General features: G+C 45.9%; 1 protein-coding gene across 1 annotated transcript; it reads left to right on the forward strand.

The window, feature by feature from the left end:
* Positions 1-3675: 3675 nt before the first annotated feature.
* On the forward strand, positions 3676-8528 carry GCM2 (glial cells missing transcription factor 2). The gene is made up of 5 exons (XM_009819834.2): positions 3676-3717; positions 5029-5281; positions 5644-5756; positions 7308-7433; positions 7653-8528. The coding sequence occupies exons 1-5, from the start codon at positions 3676-3678 to the stop codon at positions 8526-8528; spliced, it is 1410 nt and encodes a 469-aa protein (XP_009818136.2).
* The last annotated feature ends 4908 nt before the right edge of the window (positions 8529-13436 follow it).

Here is a 13436-nt window from a genome sequence, read left to right on the forward strand (position 1 = left end):
CTCTTGCTCTTTCAAACCAAGATACCAGGTAAAAGTTAAAAGAAACAGTTAAAACCTGGGAATAATAGTTAATAATCCTTGAACTAGATGTATCTGCAGCAAGCCTTATGCACATAGAAAGTTTTTCAGCCCCTGAATGTAACTATCATGTACTGTGTCAAAAGCTACACGGCATTAAGGAGCGTGAATTTTACTAGGAGAACATGGAAAGCACCACCCCACACCCACTCAGCAGGACTTATCCCCCCCCCCCCTTCCCTCCCCAGCCCTCCTTTTGTCCTCCTTTCTCATCTCAAGGCACCCAGCCATGGCACCCAGGACCTCCTTGACACAACATACGGTGCTAGTGGCATTGTAACTCCTGTGGAAATTTCCAGATTATGTCAATTCACAGTGAAATAACCTTGTAAAAATGTGTCAAGCTTTTGAAAAGTCATTATTTTAAGAATTTATGTTATTAAACATATTGCATATCATCACACATCTATGGCCAACTACAAATCTATGCTTCACCAGAGGTACAGAGCTCAGATGGGTGAGACTTTATTAATAATCTCTCCAAGCAGGAATTTTGAGCAATTGTATCCCTGAAAAGCATAATTACAAGGCAGGATTACAACATTTTGCACTGAGGACTCCTTGGAACAACTCTGCTAACAGAGAGCAAGTGTTAAGTCTCTCCTAGCTACATTAGATCCAGATATTACTCCTCTTAGGCACAAGTGCATTTCTGCTACTACACGTGTTACCAGCTGAAATCAGTATTGTGCCATTAGAAGATAAATACAATTGCAGATTAGATACACAGTAAACCAGCTGCATTTAAAAAAGGACCTTCATAAAGAGTATGTCAGCTTTTAAAATTGTAAAAGCACAAACTGCTCATCAAGTCTCTTACGAAAATTGTATTTTGCTGGAGCACTTAAAATATATTTAGAAATTCTATATCATTTCACAAATGGGACTCATGAAAACTCATCTTCTCCTTCCATTGTCAACATAAAGAAAAAACCCACAAACCCATTAAGTCAGGTGGTAAGTGAAGCCGTGATGTTAGCTGCTGTACCGAAAGCAATGCAATGAAAGTAAGCACCTTTTCTCACTCAGCTCATACAATATATTTAAAAAAATATTTTATTTCTGTGTGGCCAACAAGCCATCCTCTAGTTCTCACTTCCTTGGAGTTCCTTTCCCGATACAAGCAACCTTAAATCACATTAGTAACTTGTATACAGTATTATACTCATCTTTTCTACCAGTCCTTGCTCAATGAACAAACTTGTCCCTTCTTGAAGATCACTTTTAAGGTAGAGCTGAATACATTTCAGCAGCAGCGAAACATTCTGGAATTCATTCTTATCCAGCTCCTACAGAAACACAGAGTGCCATGCTTTGTTAGTCTGATACCCATAGAGCTGGGCGTTAAGATAGTTAAGATTATTTATGGTACTCACCTTTCTCAGTGCTTTGTCTAGCTGGTTGAAGAGAGATTCGCTGTATTTCTGGGGAGGCTCTATTTCTCTCTCCTGAAGCAGTTCGCTTATTTTCTGAAATCCTTTCCCTTTAAAAGCATCAGTGAGAAGCATTTCGAGCTGCGGAAGGAGAAGCAGCAAACAACTAGCGAGTAAAATAAGCGGGCATTTGAATTGTTGCAGCACTGATTACAAGAAAATACTTGTAATACTATTTTTAAAGTTGTAGGCTTTTTGTTTATTTGTTTTTACTTCATTTGTTTCTCTACTTTCATTTTACTGTTACATCTGGAGGTGAAACATCAGTCTTAGCCTCGAAGGGAGACAGTAGCTTCAAAACTGAGTAATCTTAAAGGATACTGAATAAGGAAATAAGCAACTCCTTTAGTACACTCAGTTTGTAATTCGTACCATGCCCTGCAACTATTTCTCCCGCTTATTAATGAAAAGATTAAGGGATCTGCTGTGCTTCCCACATTACATTAAATTACTAAAAATTCGACATCATGCCATATCCATTTAAGAATGGACCTTTACATGTATATACAACTATTTGTAAGATAAAGCTAAGGATACATTTCAAAGATACTTACATAATCTTCTGCTCTGGCTGCCATGCTGCCATTCCCCTCTCTGTTCCGTTCTTCACTTTTCTCTTCCTTTAAAAAGAAAAGGGAGAGAAAAATACAGAAAAAACTGCTTTTGCCACCCAAAAGCTGAGGACCGTTTACTCACCCTCTCTCTCCCAAGAGGCTGCTTTTCCTTCCATATTTCCTAAGGCAAGTTTCAAAATCACCCCACGCTTCCAAACCGGAGGTTTACCAAAGCCGCGACCACACGAAGCCCATAGCGGTGCCCCGCGGGGGTCCCCCGGGGGGGGATCCACCGCGTGTCCCTGCCACCCCCCGGCCCCGGTGCCGCTTCCCCGCCGCAGCGAGCGGCCCTTACCTGGGCCATGGCGCGGGAGGGGCGGCCCGGGAGCCCGGCGGGGGGGCCGGGAGCTGGCGGAGGGAAGATGCTGGGGCCGCTTCCCCACGACCCTCGCACGACCGAGACCCGCTGCTGCCGGATAAACCCGCCTTTGGGGTGGAGGGGAGACGCTCGCCAGCGTCTCCCGACGGCCCCCAGCGCTCTCCGCAGCAAACCTAACGCTATCCCCGGCCCTGGCAGAGGAGGGGAAAAAAACGGGGTGGGGGGGGGGGGGGGGGGGGAAGCAGAGTTTCGCACCCGCGCTAAAGAGCCGCACCTGTGGGGCGGGCGGCGGCTGGGAAGGGCCCCTCCGCAGCCGGGGGATGGCTGTCGGCACCCCCCGCCCGAGCAGAGGGCTGCAGGAGAGGGGCCCAAGGCCCCGCGGGGCCGCTCTGGGCCGGGGGGTCTCCCAGCGCGTTCTCCGCTACAGGCGGGCTTGTAGTTTGCAAAACCGGGAGTCACGTTCGGTACGTTTTTAGAGGGGGCGGAAGCGACTGCGAAAATCCGTCAGGACAGGTGGGGTCGTTTAAGGGATTATAGCGGCATTAGCCACCCAACCATAATATTATGCGTACTTTTTTTTTTTTCTTTCTGCTTCTGAGGGCTAAAAGCAAACTTCCCCCCCCCCCCCCAATAGCCCCATCGGCTATTTTTTTTTTCTAAAAGAAGATGGTAAAAACCGTTGCCTGTAATTTTCTAGTAAGTTAAAACAGTTCTAGTAAGTTAAAACACGCTGATCGATCAGACGGCACCGACTCGGGTTTTGCGCGTTACACTGCGGAGCGCAGCCTGAGCGGAGAGCGCACCGCGGACTCCCTTACCCCGCAGCGGCAGAGCCGGTTCATGCGTGCGCTGGAGGAAGAGCGGGTTATTTGCACAGCCCCTGTGACTCCCCCCCGGGGCTTTTCCAGCTGCGGGCAGCCCCGAACACGAGGGGCATCCCGGCGGGACAGGGCTGCGCCTGCAGCCGGGCACCCCCCCGGGGCCGCGCCCGCGGGACCCAGCGGCGGAGCCCGGCTCCCATCCGCGGGGGTCACGGCCCCCCGTGTTGGGGGGGGGGATTCGAGCAAGACCTCCCTCGGCCGCCCTCCACCTCCAGGTAACGGCGGGGGAGCGGCCCCTGCCCGGGGGGGGGGGGCCGCGCTGCTGCCCCGCCTGCGGAGCCGGCTGGGAGCTTCCCCCCGCCCCGCCAGCATAAAAAAGCGGGAGTCGCCGCCCGCCGTGGCCCCCCGCTATGAAGCTCACCTGGGACATCAACGACCCCAAGCTGCCGCAGGTACCGGGCAGGGCGGGGGGCGCGGTAGGAGAATCCTTGGCCGGCGGGACCGGGCGGCTGGGGTGCTGGGGACAAACCTTCCCTCTGAGCACAGCTTCGTTTTATGGCTGGCTTACTTCTCCTGCACCTTTTCAAATATAATTACATGGGTCTGGATGGGCTGCAGTAGTCCTGACAATATAACTGGTAATAAAAATACAGATTTGATACACAGCTTTGGGCAGCTGTGTATGAACTCCTAAAACAATCTTCAGCTCCACTGTTTGGCCAGTTCCCTTCTCCCTCGTTCTCCATTTAAAGAAATATCAGAAAGAAGCTTAGATTGACTGTTTTCCGCTACTATAATTCAAGCTATCTAAATATTTCATCAGTTTGCTGATGTGACATTTTATCATCAATGGGCACTCCACTTCTTTCTAGTTGTCGGCTCCAAATGCATTGTTAATTCACACTTTTTTCATCATAGAGGTTATTTAATTTTACAGAGCCTGTGCAATTACAGACTGGCTTTAACGCTGCAAATGCTGGTAGTTTACCTGCATTCGCTGGGATTGCTCACATGTAGTGCGTACATACATTAAATGAGTGTTGCAGGAACTCTCTACTTGCACTGTAAATATTTGGAGTTTAAAATCTCAGTCGTTCTTTCATTGTTCTGGTAATTATATTTTGGTAAGGAACTCCAGAAAGCCAGTGAAATCCCAAATTGAAATGTCCTTTCTCTGAAACCCTGTGCGTATATTGGAAGTGTATTTACAATGGCAAATTTTTTTATTTCTATTTTTTGGCAGAAGCCTTATTCAACTCATATTAGATGTGCTTTAAGAAACCATTCCTTAGCTAAAACTCCTAATTTCCAGCCTGCGGGTGCACGGTCCCACAACGAGGAAAACTTAATAGCGTCCATGAGCACGGTGGCTTCTGTCCTGCCTGGGCGCATCGGTGGTAGACCAGTCCCTAAGTTCTGGTAATAAGGCTGATCTCTTGCAGCTGGGTAACCTCACCGTAAAGAGGCATGTGTGGCAACAGACTATGTTATTACAGATCATGATGCAAAAGAGGAAAGGATCCTAAATTTCTTTTGAGACGTGGAAGTTCAGACTGCCTCTCCCCTTTTATAGAGCATTTCTGAATAAGCTATTCTTTCAGTAATTTTTTTTCTGCTGTTTGGGTGGCCTTAGAAAAAGCCCTTTTTTTTCCCATTATGTATTTTGTAACAGGGCAAAACCATCAGGTTGCAATAACCTGCTAATGCTCTCTTGCTCTCCTCCTTGCTGCCTTGCTCTCCCACCCCTGCTTGCCCCGTTGCAGGAGCCCAAGCACTTTGACGCCTTCCAGGAATGGCCCGACGGCTACGTGCGGTTCATCTACTCCAGCGAGGAGAAGAACGCCCAGCGACACCTCAGCGGCTGGGCCATGCGCAACACCAACAACCACAACTGCCAGATCCTCAAGAAGTCCTGCCTGGGGGTGGTGGTGTGCGCCAGGAGCTGTGCTCTGCCCGGCGGAGCCCGGCTGCAGCTTCGCCCCGCCATATGCGACAAGGCTCGGCAGAAGCAGCAAAGTGAGAGGCGGGATGCCCAAGGGACCCTGTTTCTTTCAGCTGGGCTTGACTTCTAAACGGGGATGGCCCGTTGCAATGAGTGGGGTGAAAGACACTTAGTTCCACATTTCCTCAACATCTGTCTGTCTGTAAATACTTCAGGGGAAATGGATCTACAATCCTTTCACTCATTAGCATTTATATCAAGCATACAGCCCTAGTCCATACCATTCGGTTATGCTTGGTAGTCTATGTTGCGTGTCCTTGAATACCATATTTTAATCTGAATTTCAGTGAAGGTTGTTCTTGAGCTCCGTTTACTCTCAGATGACACCCTCGCCTTTAACCAGTGTCTTCAGTAGTTTCTTTATCTCTGTTTGCAGAGAAAACCTGCCCAAACTGTAACTCGGCCCTTGAGCTGATTCCTTGCCGAGGACACAGTGGCTACCCAGTCACTAACTTCTGGAGGCTTGACGGCAAAGCAATATTTTTCCAGGTAAAAAGCGCGCATACACATGCGTGCACGCACACATAAAAGAATTTTATCTATATATATTGAAAAATTATATCTATCTAACTACAAAAATTCTATATATTTTTATATATATATATATCTTGAGATATTTCTTTCCCTCTCCCCTTTTTTTCTTCTTTTTCTTTGTGTAACACTGAGCATGGTGGAGTTGTGGACCATGACTGGATTCCGCTGTAGTACAAACACAGCAAGAACAACTAAAACAGTAATACTTGACTGTCTTTTTAAAAGCAGTACTTGAGGGTTAACTATATTTAATTTTAACTATAACATCATTATAGATGTCTAAAATTCTCCTGATTACAGTACACAAATATGAATAAAAAAGTTGTCCTGTACACTGGCGCGTCTGACAACTGAATCTCACCAAGGACCTAATTCTTATTTTCTATTAAATAAAAGGGGAAAGAAAAGCCTCACTTAAATTGCACAAGTTCGAATGTGAAAATTCCACTTTATCTGAAAATAACCTTTGAATTTTAAAAGGATTTTAAAACTTGCCAGAAAAAAGGAAATTTAGGAAGCTAAAATTTTAAATTCCATTTTGATTTGTTCTTTAGCAACATGAGAACAAAAAATTCACAGAAAGCTTCTGTTCTATGAGATCACATTCTGTGCTGGATGATTTTTTTTTTTCCTGACGCAAATTGCTGTGAATTCTGTTCTCCAGTCAGTAAATGGAAGCAAACTGACCACATTCCCAAATTCTCACGTGGGTTTTGGTGGGTTTTTTTAATTCACATATTCTGTTACAGACATGCAAAAGTTGAAGATTTTTACCATCAAAACAGCTGATAAATCTTCACTGAAAGGTTAATTATTATTTGAGAAAGGACAGCATTTTAAAAGCAATTTTAAGTTTCCTACTTTGTATTAGGGACTATTTGCAGGTTCGTTTAGGGAAATGCAATGGGTAAGGACAAGTCAAATATATTGTTTTATCGTATGTCAATATAGCTTTGGATACATCAGTCTGTGCATCCGCAGATGTTTGAAAGCATCTTTGGATGGCTTTCCAGGGTATACTTTTCAGTCCTACTCAAGAAGGTGTTGGTTGTTTTTAGAGTAGAAAGTATTTGTCACCTGGTGGTGTGAAACCTCTCTAAAGCCTATTTACACTGTTCTAGCGGTGGCTGTTATAAAGCAGAACTGAGATGCTGGACTGCAGAAAACCCACCAAACTAAATTTCTGATCCTTTTTTTCCCCTTGGTTCCGATCAGCTACTCCTGAATGTTAGACATAGGTAACACCTTTACTCCTTCATCATCCAGCCTTGCAGCTCTGCAGTCCTTGCTGGCTTCTCCCTCACTTTTTACTTCTGTCTACCTGCAAATCATGATTTATTTTAACTTTTTAAAATTTAATCCCTCCTTTTCATTTAGTTTCTCCTCCCTGTTCTCTTGTGCCAAATCACAGACCATACCATGGCTACCTCTCATTCTACTTACTGCATTTTCTCTTCTTTTACCCCCTTCCAGTTCACATCTAATTCTTTGTTAATCCTACTTTAGGCTAAAGGAGTGCATGACCACCCCAGGCCAGAGAGTAAATTGGAGGCAGAGGCAAGACGAAGTGCCATTAAGAAGCAAATGTCCTCTTCTCACCATTCCCAGAAAAAGAGATCTCTAAACTCAGAGGTAAGTCAAAGTCATTAGTCAACTAAAAAGGTGTCGTAAGTGAAGACTTGTAGTCAATTAAAAAGGTGTCATAAGCATGTACTGGGGATCCCAGGTCAAGACAAAGTTTTACATCATGTTCATTTGGGGCTGAAATGAGCAATAGCACATGTGTCGAGACGTATATGTGTGTGGACAGTACCCGTTCCCAAATCTCAAATACCTACTTGTCCTTTGCAGGCAGGAAGGTACCACGACAGCAGCAGCTATGTCAATAACGTACAGAGTCTGCCCTGCATGGATGGCCCAGAAAGAGTTGGTGTCATCGCAGACACCAATTTTTCAATTCCAGCTCAGTCTTCACTGCAAAATTCTGACCTCTACAAAGCAACTTACGACGCAGCCAGCTTCCAAGAGGACCAGCTATTGCCATACCCAAAGTGCCCCAACCCAAGGATCTATGTGCCCAGGCCATGCAGCTACGAGTTTGGAGTTCCTACCTTTATAAGCTCCAGCCCTTACCCAACGTTTTACAAAGACCTGACAAGTCCTGCCATCGACACCGACCCACTCAGTTTGAATGGATCTCACTACAACACTGTGACTGCCCATGATAAGAGCTTTGATAACGCTGGCAGACATTATGGACTGAAACCAGCGTGGGGAAAAACTGGCAGCGGAGACCGAAGTGACTATGGACAGGTGCAAGCAAGCACTAACCACCCTTACTATGGTGGGGACTACCCCTGCAGGTACGGTCCCAGCCCCTCTCCCATAGCCCCACCGTTGCAAACGGTCATCACAACCACGACCAAGGTGTCCTACCAGGCCTACAAGCCATCCGCGTTGAAATACAGCAACAACCTCTGCGATATGAAAAATCTTCAGAGCTATACCCATGTGGCAGAAAATGTCTCGGGCGCTATCTATTCAGGGATGAAGATTCAGGAAGACTTTGGGATGATAAAGTCAGCGTTACTCTACCAGCACGACCCAGTCCCCACAAAGTCCGAACCAGCCGAGAGCATGGAGACCTATCGGTATGGGCCACCGCTGGGGAGCAGCTATGCTGAGCACGAAGGACAGACCTTAAGGTTTGAGAGTGCTGAATATTGACTAAGTGTTGCCTAAATAGCAAATACATGCAAATGGGAAAATACATTCTCGTGCTCCCCATGTGCATGCTAAGTCCAGTGGTTTGGGATTTGAGGAGAGGTGAGGAAGCAGTACATCACAACAGCTTGTCCCCCAAAAGTGCCTTTCTGGAGCTGTGCTGAGCGAAGCATATTTCGCACAAAATTTCAAACCAGCCCCACCTGATCTCTAAAATGGCATGAGGAGCTGAGCCCCAAACATGCCTGGGGGAAGGCAGCGTGGAGGCACGGCACCTCTGGAAGTCAACAGCTTCCTCTGACGGGGGGTGTGACCAGCTTGCAGCCACAACTCCTGGCAGACGCCTCCACCTTTGAGAGAAAACGCTCCATCCGTAAAAAAGAAAATGCTTACCAGGTAATGGGAAAAAAAGATGAAGGAAGGTGGCTATAGATTACAGTCAGCTGGAAGAAGTGAGAGAAAATGAAAGAAACAAAAGAAATGAAAGCAAGACAATTTGCTGAATAATTCACCTGAATGGTCCGTTTACCTGCCGCGATCCATTTGATGAATGGAAAGACCAGCTAGGTTTCTCTGAAATGAGAAATGAAAAACCTACACGCTAACTTCATGTTGCTTTTTGATCCCCTGCATCAAGAGTACAGACTGTCCAGCCTTTCTATGCAAAAGGGAAAGCCCAGGCATAGCCCCACCACCACCGGGAACCGACCCCCTGCAACACTCGACCTCGGAGGCAAGAAGGCTCAGGTGACCCCCACCAAGCATGCCCAGCATCGCAGGGGTGTCAGGGTTTGCATCTACGGTCCTGAAAGTAATTGGCAGCGAAACTCTGTTTTGTCTCAGGGGGTCAGGCAAGCTGGTCAGAATAATACTGCGCAGGTATTACTGCAGAAACTCACTTTACCCACAAATACAACTCCATCCTGTCCCAAAATGCAACAGCCTAGCTGCTTAGCAGTACAGGTCAGCATTGAACACACCTTCCCAACTTGCCTTTCTGCACTGCATCTCCATTAGATCTTTCTCCTTCCTCCAAGGGACATCTCCTAGTCATTTTTCTCTCTGCAATCGTAACTCCCCATGAGACGACTATTCTCCTGGAAATGAAGCAACCAACAAACTGAGAGGTCAGAAAACAAAATTTCTAGATGCTCTGAGCTAAACAAAGAAAACGTAAGGACTTGCATCCCCAAATTCTTAGCTAACTGAACTAATTCTCCAGTAGGCCAGGAAGAAGAGAAATGGAAGAGTACTGCTGGTTTAAAACTTAGGTACTTTGAAAGATGCTTAGTCCTGGGGAATCAAACCCATACCCAAACTGTGCGTGCCAAGCAAGGGAGCTATGTAGACACGGACAACTGGTCAGGGTGACAGAATTTATTTTTTTTATTATTATTATTAAGTTGCTAAGTAACTTTAACTTTTTGGACATTCAAATATTTTGGAAAATCTGGGTTTTGTATATTTTTGCTATGCTTTGAGTAACAGTATGCTAGTGTTACTACCCGGACTTGTGCAAAGCATTTGACGCTGTCCTACACCACATCCTTGTCTCTAAATTGGGGATATGTGGATTTGACGGATGAACTACTCAGTGGATAAGGAAGTGGCTGGATGGTCGCACTCGAAGAGCTGTGGTCAGCGGCTTGATGTCCAAGTGGAGACCACTGACAAGTGGCGTTCCTCCGGGGTCAGTATTGGGACCAGCGCTGTTTAACATCTTTGTGGGCGACATGGACAGTGGGATTGAGTGCACCCTCAGCAAGTTTGCCAATGACACCAAGCTGTGCGGTGCGGTCAACACGCTAGAGGGAAGGGATGCCATCCAGAGGGACCTTGACAGGCTTGAGAGGTGGGCCCATGCAAAGTTCAACAAGGCCAAGTGCAAGGTCGTGCACACGGGTCAGGGCAAGCCCAAGCACAAATACAGACTGGGCAGAAAACGTATTGAGAGCAGCCCTGAGGAGAAGGACTTGGGGGTGTTGGTTGATGAGAAGCTCAATGTGAGCCAGCAGTGTGCACTTGCAGTCCAGAAAGCCAACCGTATCCTGGGCTGCATCAAAAGAAGTGTGACCAGCAGGTCGAGGGAGGTGATTCTCCCACTCTACATCACTCTGGTGAGACCCTACATGGAGTACTGCATCCAGCACCTGGGCCCCCAACATAAGAAGGACATGGACCTATTGGAGCGAGTCCAGAGAAGCACCTCTCCTATGAAAACAGGCTGAGAGAGTTGAGGTTGTTCAGCATGGAGAAGAAAAGGCTCCAGGGAGACCTTCTAGCAGCCTTCCAGTACCTGAAGGGGCCTACAGGAAAGCTGGAGAGGGACTTTTTGCAAGGGCATGTAGTGAGAGGACAAGGGGTAATGGCTTTAAGCTGAAAAAGGGTAGATTTAGATTAGATATTAGGAAGAAATTCCTCACCCTGAGGGTGGTGAGGCGCTGGCACAGGTTGCCCAGAGAAGTTGTGGATGTCCCATCCCTGGAAGTGTTCAAGACCAGGCTGGATGGGGCTTGGAGCAACCTGGTCTAGGGGAAGGTGTCCCTGCCCATGGCAGGGGGGTTGGAACTAGATGATCTTTAAGGTCCCTTCCAACCCAAACCATTCTATGCTTCTATGTACACTTTCAATAAACATGAAATCACAGTTAAAAACAAAGCACTGCGTAAACTAACATGAGCAGCTGGCTAGTTGGCTTCAACATACAGAACCTTGTAATGCTATCATCAAACTGCTAAACAAATCTTACTTGCAAAGCATGGTGTACAAACCCCTGACTTCTTAAAATCATTATTTCTGGTGTAGTTTATTTTCTTTCTTTTTGTATTTTTATGAAAACAATGTGTGCAGTCTATGTGAAATTGAGCCCCACAGGAATTTAGCCAATAGCATCCTGTTTCAGCAGTGGATTGTTCAGCATTTTAAAAATTCAAGCCATGTGAAGCTGGAATTTACAAAATGACTAAATGAATTCATCTGCAGCAAGCTTACCTTGTCTTTTAGGGCATTTGCTGTACACCTCACTTGGCTCTTATTCAACTCATGGCAACTCTTCTACCAGGTGTTTTAAATTACTGACAAGAACTGATTCAGGTGAGCAACATCAGTTTGATAGTTAGCCCATATACTAGCCTTAAAAAAAAAAAAGGGGGGGGGGGGCGACCACAGACAAAAAAACCCCCACGTTACCACCCAGAAAAACTGATGCAAAATTTTATCGTTCAGGAATATATAACACTATGCCCATTTACAGGACTGGGAGTTCTCATCTGTACTCCAAATCATATTGAGGCATTTGGCATGTACAGCCTTCTAAGTTTAAAAGAAAACAAAACATCTTGGAGGGGAATAAGGCCAAACAAAATGACTAAAAAATCTGGAAAGATTCACAGCTGATGGGAAAATCAAAGAAAATTTTAAAGCTGTAAGTTGCTCTATTTTGTATTGAATTTAGAGGAGTTAGTCAACCACAACTCAAGCTTCAAGTGTATAAAACATTGAGACAAGCTGTGCGGGTTTTGTGGTGTTAATATTACTAGTATAAAACTTGTCATTGTAGCTGTATGCTTAAATCATTATGCTACTCTCTTAAACGCAGTCTTTTAAGCAGAACTTTGTACATCAGTTAGGAAAATGCAGCCAATTGTGTTAAGATGCTACTTTTTGGGTGTGGACTTATTTCTAATAAATACGACAGCTGTTTAAGCGCAGTAAAAAGCTATGGTAGCAATTACCTCATCGCATCATCTGTAGCACTAGAACAAATAAAACCACTCTAAAGGTTATTGCAGTCTGTCTTCATTTACTCCCTTTCATGCAGAAGTGTCTGGGACAGGATAGCTGTACGTTACCTTTTTCAGATAAAAGATCAGATGGATAAAGTCTAGTGCTGTACATAGTTTTCTCTCCAAAATATATAAATGCAAAGGCAATGCGAGCTTCTGTAACAAAAAAGCTGAAATTGAATGCCTCTTTGTTGGTTTATATAGCTGCAGAATTGACTTTAAAAGCGTGTTTCTCAAGCAAAGCAGCATCCTGAAGAAAGATGTGCCCCCTTCAGTCCCTGAGCAAACAGCTTCTCTTCTATTAATCATCCCCTTCAAGCGCGGTTTCTGGTCCTGCCTCGAGCACATGAGAGGAGCCCCTCGCCAGCCCGCATCCTGTACTGCAGCAGACGTCTTCATCTAACAAATTCCAGTTGTTATGGCAAAGTCATAACAAAGAGGGAGGGGGAAAAAGGTGCTTTCAAACCTCCGCCACCTGTGGCTCCTGCTTCATATGGACTACAAGGGCCCTACTGAGGTAAAGTGCCATCTGTCCCCATGCTGAGGTTGCCCTTTGTACCAAAACAGCAGCCTTTTAATGGCAAAGTTTAAAAGCCCAAGTGTTGAATGGATGCCTCCCAGAGACAAGAGGCCGCTTGACAACATTTTTCAACCGTGTACCCGCTGAACGCAGCCATGTGTCACACACCTGACGGGTGCACCTACACGTGGGCATCATTTCGTGGTCCCATCTGCTCCTGCGGGGAGGACAGAGCCTGGCACACTGTCCTGCTCCATGGCCATAGTTGTCCACCCAGTCCTGCCAAAGACCTCTGGTGGGAGCCTGAGCAATTTGCTTAGCCCTTGCTCCTCTTCTGAAAGCAGGTTACCTCCAGGCTCTTCAAATGCTACAATGCTACAAACAAGGCATGCAGAAACTTGGCTCTTCTGGGCTTACTGAGCTTGAAGTAGTTGATCTCTTCGGTTTGGGGTACAGACTATCATCTTTAAAGACAGGGGCAAGCTTTCCTCCTAGCTCTACGGGTGGAAACCAGAGCTACTCTATAGACACTGATGATGCAACAGAGCAGAATATGATTTGTGAGACTGGGTTGTTGTTTTTTTTCCTGGGGGTTTTATGGGATTT

This window comes from Gavia stellata, chromosome 3, assembly GCF_030936135.1.
Source record: "Gavia stellata isolate bGavSte3 chromosome 3, bGavSte3.hap2, whole genome shotgun sequence".
Lineage (NCBI taxonomy): Eukaryota > Metazoa > Chordata > Aves > Gaviiformes > Gaviidae > Gavia > Gavia stellata.